Source organism: Dipteris shenzhenensis, chromosome 1, assembly GCF_047967505.1.
Source record: "Dipteris shenzhenensis isolate YYH24624 ecotype China chromosome 1, Dip_SZ_1.0, whole genome shotgun sequence".
Lineage (NCBI taxonomy): Eukaryota > Viridiplantae > Streptophyta > Polypodiopsida > Gleicheniales > Dipteridaceae > Dipteris > Dipteris shenzhenensis.
In genome coordinates this window covers 30,667,040-30,686,177 of record NC_141596.1, presented here as the reverse complement: position 1 = coordinate 30,686,177, position 19,138 = coordinate 30,667,040, and the positions used below count along the sequence as shown (strand labels likewise).

General features: G+C 41.9%; 1 protein-coding gene across 1 annotated transcript; it reads left to right on the top strand.

Annotated features, from left to right (window-relative positions):
* The first annotated feature begins 16,476 nt into the window (after positions 1-16,476).
* LOC147905686 (light-sensor Protein kinase-like) lies at positions 16,477-18,610 on the top strand. The gene is made up of 3 exons (XM_087381222.1): positions 16,477-16,702; positions 16,850-16,905; positions 17,017-18,610. The coding sequence occupies exon 3, from the start codon at positions 17,206-17,208 to the stop codon at positions 18,589-18,591; it is 1,386 nt and encodes a 461-aa protein (XP_087237348.1). The 5' UTR covers positions 16,477-16,702; positions 16,850-16,905; positions 17,017-17,205; the 3' UTR covers positions 18,592-18,610.
* The last annotated feature ends 528 nt before the right edge of the window (positions 18,611-19,138 follow it).

Sequence of the window (19,138 nt, the reverse complement as noted above, 5' to 3'; positions counted from 1 at the left end):
TATCAGCATGTGATCCCACACTACCACATCATCACATGTGACACATCATCAATTTGGACCCTTCCTTGGACAAAGTGTGGTGCAAATTTCAAATGCCCATAGCTTTTAATCGAGATGGAATTTTGACGTGATCCAAAAAGAAAAAATGATCAACAGATCATCCTCTACTCAATGAGCACCTCAAATCTATAGCCTGACTTATGCATAGGTTCCCAATATTCAATCCTCTTCATCGAAACTACCTCCTGATCCATTATAGGAATACAGCACATAAAATGAATGAACTAAAACTCTTTTTGCAACATTTTATGCTTCAATGTGTAGTCTAGCTACAATGGACTAGCACATCCTTAGAGGAGATTGAACTCCACAATTGATGTACACACTCACACTCGGTACCTTCGGATCTATCATCGATGTACACACTCACACATTTGACACCAGTTCAGTACATCCAGCAATTTGGCACTTCTTCACATCAGGGATTTTGTGACACTTGGCAGAGTTATCCCTTTTTCGGATTTCAGTATTGTTGCAAACATCCTACACACACGTATGCCACCCATGTATAGTCATATTTGTTGAGTGTTTTTTGGGATTGGTTCCTACACATATACATCATCCTTATACAGCCTCTCGGCTACTCCTTACACACTGTTGTCATCATTGTGTTACAAGCTTGACCCTTGGCACACAATTTTTCTTCCATCACATGACATGGTTCACAGTGACCGTTTAGTGTAAGCCTTTGGCAGCTTGAGCATAAGACCCAAGTGGCAACTTCTCATGTAGTGTTCTCATGGGTAGACAAGACACTTTCAATGTTGGTATATAGGTAAGCCTCTAGCACCGAGCACCGAGATGCCTCTAGCATAGAGTTATGCAAATCACACAGTTGATGATACACCAGTCATGACTTTGGATGAGATCCATGAGTGGAAAGAGAACCTACTTTGACCATTCATTGCCAAAGGGTATGTACTAATTGATGATGCAATTGGTCTCAAGAGGTTAGTAGATCCAAATTTATCACATGTTAGAATGGACTAGTCTAAAGTTTCTAATCATGCACATTTGATGGTAAGCCCTCAGGATGAGGCACATTTGATGGTAAGCCCCGAATATGAGGCACTCCCATCTACAATAGCACAGTTTATTCTAGTGATGTACAGCCATCACATTCATGCATGAATTTGACTCCATCTACAGTCACATCAGATGAAGATACACAGCAGGAGTTCAGTTATCATCATGCAATTTTTCAACAGGTAAGTCTGTAGTACCAAGGCTCTCACATCTCTAGCCACATGCGGAGATACATGTCATAGTGCATCTACCTACTTAGGTGATTTCATTCTAGCATCCATAACTTTTATCAAATTTAAAGGTCCATAACTCGCTCATTTGGGACCCAAATTGGACCGGGATTGAGCCACAACTTCACACACAGAAACACTACACTATGGGAAAAATTTCCAACCCATTACACAACATTTAGGAATCCATGACACTCGTCAATTTGCACCCTCGTGTGGGCCTCTTTTCGCACTATTTCACTCATAAGTTTCCACCATGACCTCCGATTGACAATCCATCTACACTGACACATTCCCCCACTCACGTGGGAAAATCCTAGGTACATTTTTAACACGACAGTCCATAATACACTAATGCATCTCTAACCCCCCCTAACATTTTTACCCCTTCTTTGAGGGCCCGTATCTTGGCCGTTTGAAGACCAAAGCACACTCAGTCTGACGTCATGATTCACACATGCAAAGTCAAATCTCAAGTGATAATTTTCAAGTCTTTTAGCCATCATTTTCAGTCTCGGTAGTTGTCATTACATAGGCACTGATTTCGACCTGTCAATTGCATATTTTTTGCCATTATCAGGCTATGAAGGTCAAAATCAATTGCGGATTTCAAAGTCAAATGCACTCACTTGACAGATACAACTAAGCATTGTGTATGCACCTCAGATCTGGATGAAGATTAGCACCTACATACTTTCATGAGCTTTCTTCGACCCTCGACGCTCTCCAAGAATTCAACCTCTCACCATCGATAAGCAGCATGGAGGACCTAAGGTTTGAAGAAGAAATAGGTAACGATGATCGGCATCTTGCAAAGTACTTTGGTGAACAACACAACCGCAACCACAACAACAATGGCAGACGACACTTTGGTAAATTGGAAATGTCAAAGTATGATGGATGAGGGGATCCCGTCAGGTTCATTCAACTCTTCGATGGAGCATGTTGTGCTGGAGGTGATTAGTCAAATGAAACCAAAGTCTCTTAGTTTTCGATGGCACTAACCAATGAGGCCTCAGAATGGTACCTTAATCTTCTCGTGGAGGAAATAGCCACATGGGAAGCACTGCTATCTAAGTAGTTCAAAAGAAGGTTCCAAACATAAAGGCTGCAAGATGACCCCGCATTACAACTAGGCAATATAGCAATGTGCAAGAAAGAAAAGGTCAGAACATACTTAGGAAGAAAGAAAATATTAATACTAAATTGTATTCCCCATTCAGATGACAAGTACCTCATAGCATGGTTTATCTCTGGACTAAAAAAATCCATTCACAAGGACATGAAAAAAGTCAGCACAACTATGCACATTTCAACGAAGCTCATGAAGCTACAATTGACATTGAGAACAACATGACCGATTCTCATAGTGACATTGATGGCTATCAAGTCATCGCGATAAGAAATCTTCGAAGAAGGGAAGCACTTCCAACAAGGATCGCACCACCGAGGACAGAGTAGAAGCCATGGCCCTAAGAGTAAAAGATGAAATGATGCAGAAAAGTTGCACGTCTCTCAGCCACCATAGTACCCACGGAGAGAAAATGTTTGGTGCCCACATTGTATGGCCAACCATATAGCCAATGAATGCCCAATCCTGAGGAACAAACTAAACCCATGAGAAGCAGCTCAGCCTCCACGGTTATGGTGTCCCATTTGCAATGTTGCAGGGCATGATGTAAATACTTGTTTCTATAATATGAGGGTAGCACAACCCCGAACCAATAGCTACCAATCCCAATGTACAAGCAACCAGCACTAGCACCTAATGCACAAGTGCCACATCTCAAGTGCCTCAACTAATGAGGAATCTCAATCCTCCACAATATCCTCGGGCTTCCAATCTTGCTCCAGTAGTTTTGGGTGTAACAAATCCAATATGAAGAGCTGGAACCTCACTATGAGTATAAAACAGAATACCCTATATACCACATGGATGGTGCCGAAGGACTCATTCCAGTGTATGCTAATCAAGTAAGGCCCACCACATATCGAATACCCATCAAGTGTTTCAGTTGTGGAGAAAACCACCGCATAGCGGAATGCCCCAAGGGTAATCCCATTACATTCCAACCTGTATGTAGGGAATGCGGAGTTGGGCATGCCTGCATGGACTGACCACTAAGAACAAAGCCTTAACCAACCATAAAAGTAAAACCTGATGTACCCCTGGGGATGATAAGTGTGGAAAATCATAGTGTGGCAACACAAAGTGTGGCATCCTAGCTAGTCTTGATCATAACAAGACAACAGAAAGAAGTGGCATGACAAAAACTCCTTTCCGCTCAAAAAGCAAAGAGCCCTCTGGCAAAACAAGCCATGCCAATCCCACAACTCATGCCTAGCACATCCATGAAAAGTGCCACCCAAGAAGCCAAGGAAGCATACCAAACGCTAAAGTTGAGAAGGCTCATTACCAAGCGTTGAAGCAATGGGTACAACAGGAGCAAGAAAAATTTAAGATAGATAGGATGGTAAGCAGCAGAGGTCAGAGCACCATCATCACCTAGCATTGACACAACGATTGATCCCAACAACTTCCAAAGGGGGGAGAACTTCAAGGGATGGATCAAATATTCACAATGCATCCCCCCACCCGAAGAAGAGGAAAAGGTTATTTTAGTAAAATTTGATGCTAGGGATGACATCAAGAATGTAACCATCCCACTAGAGCATAAAGCCTTTGGTTAATACCCTACAATAGTGAACGATGGAGCTAGAGTAAACATTCTAGCAAGAGAGATAAATGAAGAATGGGGCCTACCTCCGATGCAGAAGGCCACATTCAACATCCACCCAACCGACCACAATATCATTGACAATGTGTCAACAAAAATTGCTGGAGTCATGTTCACTCTCCAATTTACTATCTTGGATCTTCCCAAGGAAGCCACAACATACCAGATATTGTTGGGAAGACCATGTCTTTGAAAAGCATCAGTACTCTATGATTGGGACACTGATAGAATCACAATCCAAAATAGAGAAATCGCTATCAAGATGAATTTGGGAATAGGGGAAATCGAAACCACTATTCCTAGAAATGTAGAAGACACTTCCTCTACTACAGCCACATCCCCTGTACCAACCAATGTACTTAAACCCATATAAAGGGATACACAAAGTGACATCAATAATTGGATACAGGCATTGGCTACAATCGATAACTATGAAATAACACATCCAATGTTGCCAGATGTGGATGCCCAAATGATCTAGCTAGAAGCACCAATCTAGGATGATGAATCAGAAGTGGTGGAAATGCTAGTCTTCATGGCAAGCGTCGAGTGGGATTGTGACCCCGAAGAGGCCATAATAGAAGGTTACGGTGCAGACATTGATTGGAATATAGAAACTGAAGCTGATAATGCCACCTTGGAAGGCCAAGTATTTGACAATGACTTGGCAATCCTACAAGCACTCATGGCCATAGAATATCCCAAGATAGGCCCTCCAGCAATAGCCAATAGCAATAAATCTAGGAAAAAGAAGGAGGGTATGCAACATCAAAAGGTCAAGATAGAGAACTTCAATGAATTCAAAAGAATATAGGCCAGAGTGGTGGAATTGTATTTGACAAAGCCCACAAAAGCACCTGAGTCCCCAAATTTAAAATGGGATCCCAAAGGGCTTGAAGGTGCCTGTATGGCCGAAGAACCACTCCTTGGGAGTGTGACTCCTATTGAAAATCCATCACTAGTCTCACAAAGCAACAAACTTAGAAAGTTCAAACCCAATGTGAGAAAAAAAGTGAAATGGTGAATAACAACAAAAAAGAAGAATAAGGAAACACAGCTAAATTGGACCAAATATCTTCCAGTGAAACTAGCAGCAGCCAAGAAAGCACCTCAAAGTGCCATGAAATCCTAAGGGAAGTTCCCGATTACTTTAAAAACTACACTAAGTGAGAAGCAACAATAGCAATGCCTAGACCAGTCAGGGAATCAAAGCTCACAAAAAAGAGAATAATGAGGATACCCCAATTTATGAAGGACCAGCGAAGACAAGGAAACTGAATCTTGCCTTGGACGGAGAAGAAGAAAAGCATGTATACATTGGTAAATAGCTCACTCTAGAAGAAGAAAAAGAATTAAAAGCATTGCTGAAGGAATATAGAGATTGCATGGCATGGTCCTACAAAGAAATGAAAGCGATTTCCCCTAAAGTTGCAGTACATACCATACCAATAAGGGAAGGATCCAAACCAAAGGTATGCAGACCCTATAGGACAAATCCCAAGTATGGCACCCATTGACAGATCTCAACAACGGAAGTGGAACAGAAGAAGGTGAGAGAGAGGGAGAGCCAGAAGAGAGAGCACACAAGCTTTGGTGGGTGTAGAACACCCTAATCTTCTATGTCATCCATGTGTGTGTGTGTGTGTGTGTGTGCGCGCGTTTGAGTATTGTACATGATGGAGGTTAAGGTACAGTGGCCTTTAACCCCCACAACCTCCCACTTAAAGTCCAATGTGCCTTTAAGAGAGAATAGCCAGTGAGCATACTATCCAATGCCCAACAATATGCAACAATACTCAAACCGTTGACTAGGTAGACTCTTCGTTTCAGCATATCTGCAAGGTTATCATTTGTATGAACCTTGACAAGCTCTATGCGCTTGTCCTCAAGTACCTCCCTGATGAAATGGTACCTGACCTCAATGTGTTTGGTCTTTGCATGAAAGAATGGATTCCATTCTAGCCGAATAGCACTCATGGAATCACTATGCAATGTCGGTACACTTGTATGAATCCCCAAATCTCCCACTAGCCGATCAAGCCATATAGCCTCCTTACAACCCTTTGTGGCTGCAACATACTCGGCCTCTATGGTAGACAAAGCAATGCACTTCTGTGCATGAGACATCCACGACGTTGCACCACCTGCAAAGGTGAACACATAATCAAAAGTGGATCTCCTGCTATCCACATGCCATGCATAGTCTGAATCTGTGTACCCAAGTACACACATATCTCCTCTGCCAAAGTAGATACACATCTCCTTGGTATCCTTCATGTACCGCATGATGCACTTAATTGCCTCCCAATGCCTCTTTCGTAGATTAGCCATATAACCGGCTAGCAACTCCCACTACAAATGCCATGTCTAATCTAGTAGCTATCATAGCATACATAAGACTCCCAACCACTGATGCATAAGGAACCTTGGCTAACGTGGCCCTCTCCTCATTTGATTTGGGACAATCTACCGCCTAACTCAACTTCACATATGGAGGCAATGGAGCACTTATACCTTCCCCCCCTCCATATTGAAATGCTACAACACTTTTGTAGCATACTCCTTCTGTGAAAGCCAAAGGAGATTCCTACTTCGGTCATGCGTGATGCGCATACCAAGAATATGATATGCAAGTCCCAAATCCTTCATGTCAAAGGCCTCATGCAACTTGGCCTTCAATGCATCTAGCTCATAAGTATTCTTGCTGGCCAATAGCATGTCATTAACATAAAGTGCCAGGAGTATTAGGCTATTATCCTTAGCCATTTTAGTGTAGAGGCAGTGATCAATCTCACTTCTTCTAAAACCCTAGGATTGAATGAAAGCATCAAACTTCTGATACCATTCTCTGGGCACTTGCTTAAGGCCATAGAGACTCTTTTTTAGCTTGCAAACCAAATGCTCTTTGCCCTTTTCTTCAAAGCCTTCTAGCTGTACCATGTAAATTTCCTCATGCAAATCCCCATGCAAGAAAGCTGTCTTGACATCCATCTCCATAAGCTTCATATCCTCTACTGCCATAAGTCCAACAATGCATCTAAGTGTGGTCATCTTCACAATTGGAGAGAAGATCTCATCAAAGTCAACACCCTTCTCTTGCTTGAACCTTTAGCAACCAAGTGGGCCTTGTACTTAGGCACATCATCACGTGTGACCTTCATCTTGTAGACCCATTTACATGGCAAATTCTTTCTTTCCATGTGGCAAAGAAACCAATTCCCAAGTCTTATTCTTTATGAGTGAACTCATCTTTGATTGCATAGCATACTCCCACTTATGCTGATCCTCACGCATCATAGCCTTTCTATAGCAAGAAGGCTCCCCGCAATCAGTAAGCATCACATAGTCTGCCCTTGGAACAAATCTCTCAGGTGGTCTAGACACTTTAGATGATATCTTAGGGGCATTTCAACTTGTTTTCCCACCTGGATATCAGCCACATTTGGCTCATTATTTCCACCAATAGATGATTTATCATCTACCCTTGATTGTGTACCTGTGGGATTACATGCTGGTGTCACCATTTCCTGCACATTCGGTGCATGGACAGCTTGCTGCCTATCAACATATGTGGGTGGATTCACATCCTGGAAAGTGATTCTCCTCATTTCCACATCCCTCACGATGGGTGTCTTATGCGTCATCTTCTCATTGAAGACCACATCGTGGCTTCGTATGATCTTCTTTGCTTCTGGATCCGAGAGATGATAGCCCATCTCTCCACTTTCACCATAACCCAAAAAGATGCATTTCCTAGACTTAGGATCTAGCTTCTTTCGAAGCTCTTTTAGCACATGTGCATATGCCTCACACCCAAATATATGCAAATGAGAGTAAGAGGGCTTCTTGCCACTCCATGCCTCTTCAAGAATACTACCATCCAAACTCTTACTAGGTGATCTATTGATCACATGGACTGCAGTCTTCATTGCCTCAGCCCAAAAACCACCAGAAAGACTGGCATTGGAAAGCATACATTGTAACCTTTCTTGAATGGTGTAGTTCATCTATTCTATAATTGGATTTTGCTCTAGATTATGAGGAGACGTGAGCTCTTTCTTGGTCCCATGTGTATCATAGAAATGCTAAAAGTCATAAGAGATATACTCTCCACCATTATCAGTCCCTAGGCATTGAAGTGTTCTATGTGACTGATTTTCAGCCAAAGCCAGCCCTTTTTGAAATACTTGGAATACATCTCTATTTCAAGCGATAGCATAAGCCCATAGTTTTCTAGTTGCATCATCAATGAATGTCACATAGTATTCAGCCCCCCCTAATGATCTTGTATGCATGGGACCACATACATCTGAATGCACCAAATCAAGCCTTTCAAGCTCTTTATTTTTCCTTCTTTTATGGGCTGACTTAGTCTGTTTCCCATAGAGACAATGCTCATAAAATTCAAAGTCAGAAAAACTCAAATGTGGTACATAACACAAACTGCATAAGAGTTTCATTCCATTCTGGCTCATGTGCCCCAATTTGCAATGCCACAAAGAACTACTTGGCTTCTCGGTTATTGCAACAACATGATCACACACCCCTGATACATGTAAGGGATACAAAGTCCCACACTTAGCTCCCCTTGCCAAAACCATAGAGCCCTTTTAAATTTTCCAACTCTGAAAGCCAAACGTGGTCTGAAAACCAATATCATCTAGCTGACCTACTGAAATAAGACTCTTGGTCAGCTTAGGCACATGTCTCACATTTTTCAAAACAAATGCAGACCCATTTGTAAAAGAAAACTTTATGTCACCTGCTCCCACTATGTCACATGCATAGTTATTTCCAAGATGCACACAATCTATCTTTCCACTATCATAAGTGAAGAACCATTTCCTATGGGGAGTAACATGGAATGAAGTACCAGAATCCAAAATCCAATCTTGGGAATATGCATCATTTGAAGTGGTAAGCAAGTCTACAGGTAGACTAGTCATGAAGAGAATGTCATTGTCACTATTATTAGTGACTGCATTAATCTCCTCTATCTTCATTTTTCCTTTGTCTTCCCTTGGACTCTCTTCCTTCTTATTTGCACTCCACTTTGCATTCTTTTTCTTATTCTTTTGCTCTCTTTTTAGCTTCTAGCAATCCTTTTTCATGTGTCCCTTCTTGCCACAATGGTGACACTCAATGTTCTGTGCCTTGGATTTGCTATGAGACTTCCCTCTTTCTTGGGACTTCCCCCTGTATTGTGATCTGCCCCTTTGCACATTCAAGGCTACATCTTGCTCGTGGCATTTTATAGATTTCTGTCTAATCTCCTTGACCAACAAGATACCCACAACATCATCAAACTTCAATACTCCACCAGGTCTAGAGTTACTGATAGCTGTACGGAAGGTATCCCATGAGGATGGCAATGAACATAAGAGGAATATTGCCTTAGTCTCCACATCAAAATTCATCTTTTGAGCTTGAAGTTGGCTGAAATAATATTGAATTCATTTAGGTGAAAACCAATGGAGATCTCTTCCTTCCTATGTAGCTCAAACAAGCTCTTCATGAGGTAAACTTTATTAGAGGCAGATTCCTTCTCATAAGTGGCACATAATTTCTTTCCCAAATCTTCCGTCGTTTACTACTATGAAATAGACTAGCAATGCATCCAACTCATTCCAACCATCCTCAGGCATATCTGCAAGCTTAGCTCCAATCCCTACCAAGGGTTTAATCTGCTTCTTTTGAATAAGCATACTGCACATCCCTTATCTGTTCTTTCCACAAAGAAAAGTTTGTCCCATCAAACTTTTAAATGCTGAAAAACTCCTTTTCAGAAATGGAAGAGGATGCCATGATGCAAATGAAACAAAATCCCACACCAAATACCAGGTGCACCCAAATATGTCTACCTTAATGAAAGATAGTGTCACCAAAGCTAAGGCTCAAAGCACCACAATGCATCTGACTCATGTGCATATACTATGCATCCATATGAGAAAATCTAGCCATGATTCTTTTGGATATACCTTATGCAGATCACTCTAGTTGCAGTCTGAGCCCTGTTGTGCGCTCATTCATGGTTTGCATTGGATTGTAGTGGATGCTTTACAGGCCATTTGGATGCATTGCGATCGTTGTTGGATGCGCTGATAGGCCCAAATTGCCTTGTGGGATGCTTTATTGATGGATGTTTAGCACAAAGATGCCATTTTATGCTGAGGGAAAGCTTCGACACATTGCAGTTGATGCATGCATAGTGCTATTCTCTCTTGGATGAGACATTATTGATGCTTATGCCCATGGATGATTTTTATGTGAAAATAGAACCTGGGATGCCTCAAAACATGGGCTCATTACATAATCGAACTCAAAAAGACAATCTGCAAATATCTCTCTTTTGCTTTCCTAGAATTCCAGAATCTCATCCGAGGATGGAGTAAGCAATGCTTGCATTTTCTTGCAAAAATGAACCTTAGGCAGATTAAAACATAAGGAGTAGCCTTATCTACCATGTGGCAATCAATGAGAAGGTCTTGGAACCTTTGAGAAATTTCTTGCAAAGAGACGATGGAAAAACACAGAGAATCACAACTCCCTCGATTCTTCACGGAATGGCAAGCAGCTTTGTAGACAGATGTTTCAGGTAGTCCCGGATCCACAACGGGATAGACAACTCTACAAATGGAGGCTTGGATGTTGAGATCCCACTCACACAGAAAATGAGGAAATGAAGACATTGGAGTAGACACAGCTTCACCACAACTTCCTAACTTCACAGAATCGGAAGCTGCTTCACAATTAGAAGTTTTGGACCTCTCTTAATCCATGGGAAATGTCTGAACCACAAACGGTGGCCTGGATATGGAGATCCAACACACGAAATCCACGCGGGAACTTAGCTAACTTTTCACTAAAAACTCATATGACAGAGATGTAAAAATGAAAAATGAAGTACTCAAAGTCTTCTCAACTTTGCTTTTGATCTCAGGGAAAGATTTAGCTTCTAGAGAAAGATGTCTTCATCACAAAACTCTTAGGTCTAAGATAGACTATCTTTTGCCTCTAAAACCACCTGCTGGCTTGAAAAAAAAACACTCAGAGAACTTTCCAAAGGTTTCTACAAGGTCTTTGCACACCAGGATGCAGGTAAAGTCACCCAACAAAGCTTCTCCTTCCTCCCATAAAGCTATAGTAGTAGTAGACTTCGGGCTCCAGGCACACACTTGGGCTCAGCTAGAACACCCGTGCTCTGATACCAGTTGAGAGATCTCAACAACGAAAGAGGAATGAAAGAAGGTAAGAGAGAGGGAGAGCCAAAAGAGAGAGCCACACAAGTTTTGGTGAGTGCAGAATACCCTAATCTTCTATGTCATCCATATATATATATATGTGTGTTTGAGTATTGTACATAATCAGGGTCAAGGTATAGTGGCCTTTAGCCCCCACACCCATGTCTATGAAGAACTAGAAAAATTAGTGGATGTTGGGTTCATTTATGAGATTGGGTGTCACCGATTGTGATTGCTCCTAGGAAAAACAAGAAGCTCAGAATATGTGTAAATCTCAAGAATGTCAATGCAGCAACAATCAGAGATCACTATCCCCTACCATTGACTGAAACACTTTTAGAAAGGGTAGCGGGGCCTGAAGTACATAGCTTCTTGGATGGGTTCAATGGATACAACCAAGTACAAATTGCACCTCAAGATCAGGCAAAGACAGGGTTTGCCATAGAATAGGGCATTTTTGCATACAAAGTCATGCCATTCGGCTTATGCAATGCCCCATCTACTTTTCAAAGGGTCATGTACACTGACTTCAAGGAATTTTGTCAACAAGTTCCTACAAGTCTTCCTTGATGACTTGTGCGTACACTCACAAAAAAAGGATCACTTAAAATGCCTTGAAGAAGTACTAAAAAAATGTAGGGAATATTTGAATCCTCTTAAATGCCAATTCTTGGTCACACATGGAGTAGACTTGGGACACATAGTCTCTCAACATGGGATTGTAGCTGACATGGACAAAATAAATATCATCATGGAACTTCCCCCTCACTAAATGCCAAGGGAGTCAAAGTCTTCATGGGTCATGCCAGTTACTACAGAAGGTTCATATTGAGGTATGCCATGATTGCAAGACCCCTACATAAGCTCCTAATCAACTTCATCTGGATAGACGAATGCGAACAAGCATTCAAAACCCTCATGTCAAGATTGATCACAGCCTTGTTCTAATGGCACCAAATTGGGACAAAATAAATATCATCATGGAACTTCCCCCCCCACTAAATGCCAAGGGAGTCCAAGTCTTCATGGGTCATACCAGTTACTATAGAAGGTTCATATTGAGGTATGCCATGATTGCAAGAACCCTATATAAGCTCCTAGTTAACTTCATCTGGATAGACGAATGTGAACAAGCATTCAAAACCCTCATGTCAAGATTGATCATAGCCCTGTTCTAATGGCACCAAATTGGGACATAGAAATTCATGTACATACTGATGGTTCCAATTATATAGTAGGGAGTGTGTTATATCAACTTGGCAAACACAGATACTACCTGTTATACTTTGCAAGTAGACACCTAAATGATGCAGAGGTGAATTAGACCACAACAAAAAGAGAAGCCTTGGCAATGATCTATAGCGTGAAGAAATTTTGACACTATCTATTAACTACTGACTTTATCTTCTACACAGATCATCAAGCCTTATTATATCTTGTGAATTGACCATGTACCATAGGCCGCATTACTTGATGGCTTCTACTACTACAAGAATTCAATTTCAAAATCATTGTGAGAAAAGGAGCTCAACATTTCATTGCCGATCACATGTCTCGATTAACGATAGGAGAAGAGCTGAAAGGAATAGAAGATGATCTACCAGATGTCGCATTATTTTAAATAGATGTTGTGCGTGACTGGTGTGTATACATCATTGGGTACTTAATGGTGAGAAGACCACCTCTTAAAATGAAAGCAGTGGATGCTAGGAAACTAATTCTAGAAGCTACACCCTATCAACTCATTGCAAGGCAACTATACAAGATGGGCAAGTACTAGGTTTTAAGAAGATGTGTGATGTTACATGAGATCATGCCAATCCTTAGTGAAGCCCATGAAGGCATTCCGAGTGGACATTTCCATGGGGAAGCAACAGTAAGAAAAGTCCTTCTCGTAGGATATTGGTGGCCAACACTTTGGGCAAATGCCTATAAATATGTTAAAAACTGTGATATATGCCAACGGACTACTAAACCACAATGCAAGGACTTCAATCCCCTAGCAACAGTTGTTGCACAAAAACCATTTGAAAAATGGCGGATTGATTTTGTGGATCCCATCCATCCAGTAGCAAAGGGAACATAGGCACGCTACATCATTGTGGCCACTTATTACTTTACCAAATGGGCTGAAGCTATAAAGTAGTCAAAAAGGCAAATGCCAAAAGCATAGCAAGGTTCTTATACGAGAATGTGATCACCCGATTCGGATGTCATTGCAATTGTGTCAAATAGAGGCACACATTTTGTCAATGAGGTCATCCAATAATTCTTGTCTGGCTTTATGGCGATCCACAGAAAGAGCACACCTTACTACCCCCAAGGGAATGGACAAGCTGAATCCACCAACAAAATATTATGCATTGTCCTCACCAAGGTAGTAGAGCCAAAGCATTTTGATTGGGCAGAGAAACTAAATGCAACCTTATGGGCATACTGAACCCCACTCAAGGTCTGAATAGAAGATACACCTTTTCAATTGGTGTACGGCCTTGAAGCTATGTTTCCACTAAAATTTGTAATACCCAGCCTACGCATAGCAGTACAAGAATGTATGGGAGATCATGCATGGCTAAAAGAAAGACTCTACCAATTAGAGAAGCATACAGAGACCGGATTAGTTGCCTATCATGCCATGGCAACAAAAAAACAAAGAAGGAAAGCATGGTTTGATAGAAATCTCAAAGACAAAGACATCAAGGAAGGTGACCTGCTTTTGCTGTACAATACCAAATTCCATAAGGGCAAGCTCAAATTTCTAGGTCAAGGACCTTATAGAGTTAAAAAAATGAACCCCATCGGAGCTGTGCTGCTATAAACACTGGATGGAGTCCAGTTCACAACAACAATAAACGGGAGTCGACTAAAGCACTACTACATCAACATGCAAGCCATCCTCGACAATAATGAAGATTTGGGGGCCCCAAGTCTTCTATATTTAGTATCACGAGCACTCACTAGCATATGTATGACTTTGCACATATAGGTAGTTTTAATCAATTTCAATCTAGGGCTTAGAGGTCATGAGTGAGTCCTACCTTCCCTATGATTCCCTTGGCAAATTAAGCATATAAGAGGAATGCCTATCTCACTAGTCATGCATAACACACCCACACGTTTCGAGCACCTCAAATAAATTGCATGAATAAAAGTCCCAAGAGATACTTGCTTTGATCCACACACATGGCACCCTCATCACAAAAAGAGTAAAATGCATTAGCCACTCACAAAAGAAACATGCACTCTTAGCACATGGCACTATATTGGTAGCACTGTCAAATTGGGACCTGATTCATGTGTGAAATGCCAAGGTGAAGACAATCCAATAAGATGGTAAAAAGGCCTACAACACCATCGACAAAGTGACACCATGCCAAACGGCCCAAACCTCAACCTCAATAGCCCTCCTCAAATCACCAACCTAAAGAAGGACAAGATCCAGAATCACAACCATAGGTCAGCACTAAAACGACCATGGCTAGTGGTTTTGGATAGTGATATTGATGAGCAAATAAATGCAACATGCCAAGAAGATATGCCAGAGAACCTAAGGACCCTAGAGTCAAGAGAAATCCAGGTAGAGTAATTTCCTATGCAGGATGTAGGTGTAGAACACCTTGATGACCAAACCAACAAAGAGCTAGTAACAGATGAAACAATATAGCTTGTATGGCCACAAGTCTGCACATTCGCCATGTCACCAGATGAATACAACTTCTTGTAGTCAAATAGTCTAGGAAGTCTTTTTGAGAAGCTAAAATCCTTCTTACCAACACCTACTATGATTGAATACATTTGTCAATTCATCATATAAAAGAGAGTTGGAGAAAGATAAGTACAACACAGTAACATATAAAGAAAAGCCCTTACAAATCTACCTTAGTAGATCCACTATGCAAGAAGCTTTCTCATTTCCAGAGGCACAAAACGAATATCCAAAGAAACATTTGGATGCAAGATTCTCTGAGATTCTGGATTTATTCCCACCTAACACAAAGTCATAGGGTGGGGGAATACGCCATCATATGATTTTGGATCCCATATGCAAAGAGGCAGCTAAGTTTTTGGCTGAAATTTTCAATCATACAAGAGTGAGAAAAAATTATATGTCAGTAAAAACTCTTACACTCCTTTGTAGAGCAAAACAAGATTGGGCTCAACACATATCCTTGCTGGCTAACCAATTATGCATCCACTACACATAATGGCAAAAGCTACATTGCCCATCTATTGGCCATTATAATTGGGTTTGCAATAGAGCAAGAGGAAGACTCTACACCAAAATGGGAATTATAGCCTCCACTTACTCTCAATGTAAATAACGTGGAAGGGCGGCAATCCGAATAGATTCCAAAGAATGACAATATGGAGGGAGATACTTGTGAGCACCAAAGCAAAACTGGATGCTCAAGAGTAAGAGATACTCCAACTCCACATGCTTAATGATCAATTGCAGGGCATCCAAAAGTAGCTCAACAATTCAATAGTCTAAAGCTTGCATACACCTCCACAGTTGGATAAGTATAAGGACAAGTGCATAGAGTGGCAAAATCAAAAGGCAATAATTTCCAAGTTGGAACTTCAACTACTAGGTCAAACTGATGACAATGCGGAGGGGTCAGCACAAGATCTTTTGCTACAGGGCATCACTACATTATACCAAGAGCTTGTTGTAGTCCTCCAGCAAGAGGATCACCTTGAAGGACGAATACACATACTGTGGAAACACTTGCAAATCAAGATGTCACATGAAGTGTCTGGTCTTGATTAGACCAGACCAGTAAGCACAAAGACCCTCCATGATCTATGCCAGCAGATGGATAAAGACAAGAAGAATGTGTTCTATCTCTCAATGCATGCAAATCTCATACGGTTAAAGGCTAATTTTCATGGGGAAATTGAGGGCTTTGATGAATCTGAGACCATGTGAGGGAGGACTTCCAAGTTTGTCTTTGGCTGTGTGATACCTTTTTACTTTTGCTCTCATATTTTGAGGTTGAGTGTTCTCAGCCTTTGCTTTTCCGGAAACTATGATTGTTTCGATTGGTTTCTTCGATAATGGTTGGTTGGTTGGTTGGGACCCTTTTTTTGAAAAATTATTAAATAATATGTTATTATCCACATAATTGATGATACCTCTTGGCTCATAGTAGAATGGTGTTCACAATGCAACCACAACAAGAGCGAGAGGTTTTCTCTCGATCAATTGCGGACCGAATCCTCCGCAACGTCCCCTTGAAGCCCTTACAGTTCAGCCATGCCCTCACTAACTCCGGAAAAACGCATGCGCAGCTTCAGCTTGAGGCAGTTCACGCCTTAGGCATCAATACTATCTCTTGTTACAATTTCGCAATTTACGGAATTAACAAACGCGATCTCCTCTACGCCCTCATTGACAGTTTCCCAGGTTCTTCGTCTCGTTTCTGCTTCACTTTAGAGCAATTCACACAATCGCCAATGTCTTCTACATCGCATCTCCATTTCCTTCTCCAGCTGTTGAGCTTCGCGTCACGTCTCTGTTGGATCGCAGGTATTGATCGCGGTTTTTCTGCAGATTCAAGAAACTGGAGGCCTTGCGGCGATGATACAAGGCCCAGCGGATCTTTCCTTGTGCACCCAAAACTCCCCCACATAGTCATTTGGGACGTTGCCATCCAAACCTTTTGGAAGTTTATATACGCATTCGACTGCATCCTGATCGTGGAGCGCGCGCCGTTGCAGTTCCACATTGCGAGGGAGGCGAACAGGAACGCGAGGGCGTGCGCGTTCGTAATCCAGGATGGTTGGCGGTATCCTGACTGGAAGGAACGTCTCACCCGCAACCGTTCCAGGCCCGATCGCAACAGGTTCCACCTTCCTTGCGGTCTGGACGATGATGGGGCGGGGCTCTGGTCCTACGTTGCTAGATGCATGCTGGGTCGCCAGGCACTCTCTCTCACAGATTTCCGAATTTTCTACATGAACTACATGGAAAAGCGCAGGCACGAGTTTGAAGAAACGTTGCAGCCGTGGTCGACGGAAGTGGAAGAGATGGTGTGTACGGCAGGAAGAGGACGACATATGCTGCAAGAGTGTGACAATGAGGGGTTTAGTGACTTAATAGAGCTGGGCAGGAAGCGGAACGCTCTCGTTCGAGATTTCTTCAACGATATAGGCTGGTGCACAAACCAGATCCTGAGCAACCCGTCTGCTTTCAACGAGTTTGAGACCTATATCATATCCGACGGAATTTTTCAGAACGGGACAACTGAATGCTCACTTGGAGTTCTGTTGAGGATATGTGAAACTCAATCTAGCCTCATAAATGATTTGAAGCTTCAATCATCTCGATGCATATGGGAATTGGATGGGAACAATCGCAACCTTTTCCCGAACGGCCTCAACCTGGATGAATACGCTGAGAAACTGGTGCTTCAGGATCCGTTGGGAAGCGGTGCACAGGGAGTTGTTCATCGTGGGATGTGGCTGGGAACCCAAGTGGCCGTGAAAATAATCCCCAAGTTTCTCTTTGAAACAGAAGCGGAAGTGCTGATCAAAATGAGACATCCTAATGTTGTAGAGATGAAGGGGTACATCAGAAGAAGCGAGCTGAAACCCAGCAATGGTTTTGATTGTGAGTATTGTGGACTTGTGATGGAGCTCATGTCATGCAGCTTGCAGGACCTAATCCAGAAGGAGGCTGCCAAGCATCCCAACGATGCCCCATTCCCAGTGGTTGTATGCATCGATTTAATTCTGCAAATTGCTAGAGGAATGCGTTTTCTACACGAGCATGGGGTGATGCACCGAGATTTAAAACCTGCAAATGTGTTACTCAATCAAATGGACGACCTCCCTACAGGTGCCCGTCGGCAAGGTTATCTGGTTGCCAAATTGACAGACTTTGGTCTGACCAAACTTTGCACGTCTGAGGGCTTAATGAAAGAGGAGGATCTCACATACCAACAGGGAACCCTTTTCTATATAGCTCCTGAGGTGAGGCGTCCAGTGAACATGCAGAGGCAAGAGGGAGAAGCAGGAAAGGTGGTGTTTAGGAAAGAGGCTGATGTCTTCAGCTTCGGTACAACTTGTTTCAACATTGTCACTGGAAGGTTTTTAGATATGCCAACAGAGCATTTCTATAACCAAATAAAAAGAGGATATGTCTCTCATCTTTTGACCCCATGCCAATTCTCCCATCTGGTCACTCTTATCGCACAATGTTGGTCACAAAACCCTTCCTCAAGACCCACATTTTCAAATCTGTGTGACACATTAGAGAAGACAAAAAGGAAGCTCTTGTTGAAGGAGTCTTGATTGCAACTCTCTTCTTAAAGTAGCCCACATTTCATGAGTCTCATTGCATTTTCATGTGGCTGTTAAGAAAAAGCCACATTCCATGTCTCTATGATGCATGATTCTTGGATGCTTGACCTTGAGCTACCTAGCTCTCGTATATTTGTTTGGTTCCTTAGAATTTGTCTCTATCTGCTCAGCCCTAACCTTCATAGGCTTACATTAGGCAAAAGGTTTGATCACTCTATACAAAATTAGATCAGGCACAAACACACTATACACATGAATAAAATTGAATCGACACATGAAGAAAAAACGATATGAAAAACTCCCTACAACCTCATATCCGTAAAACCTTAGACCCGTGAGCTAGTCAATGTTTTTTAAATTGTTTTACAATTTGGGAACCTATCCACACATTTGCCTTACTTCTTGATATCTAGGTGGCTTGTTGCTTTTTTCAAGGTGCCAAATTTCAATTATAGCACTAATTGAGCGACCTTGGAATGATGTGTTCTTCGTTTAACCAAAGAGAGAAAATGTTATTATCAAATCATTGAAGGCTATC

Excerpts from the sequence above, each read along its gene's own strand:
- LOC147905686 (XM_087381222.1), top strand. The coding sequence starts at position 17,206 with ATGCTGGGTCGCCAGGCACTCTCTCTCACAGATTTCCGAATTTTCTAC.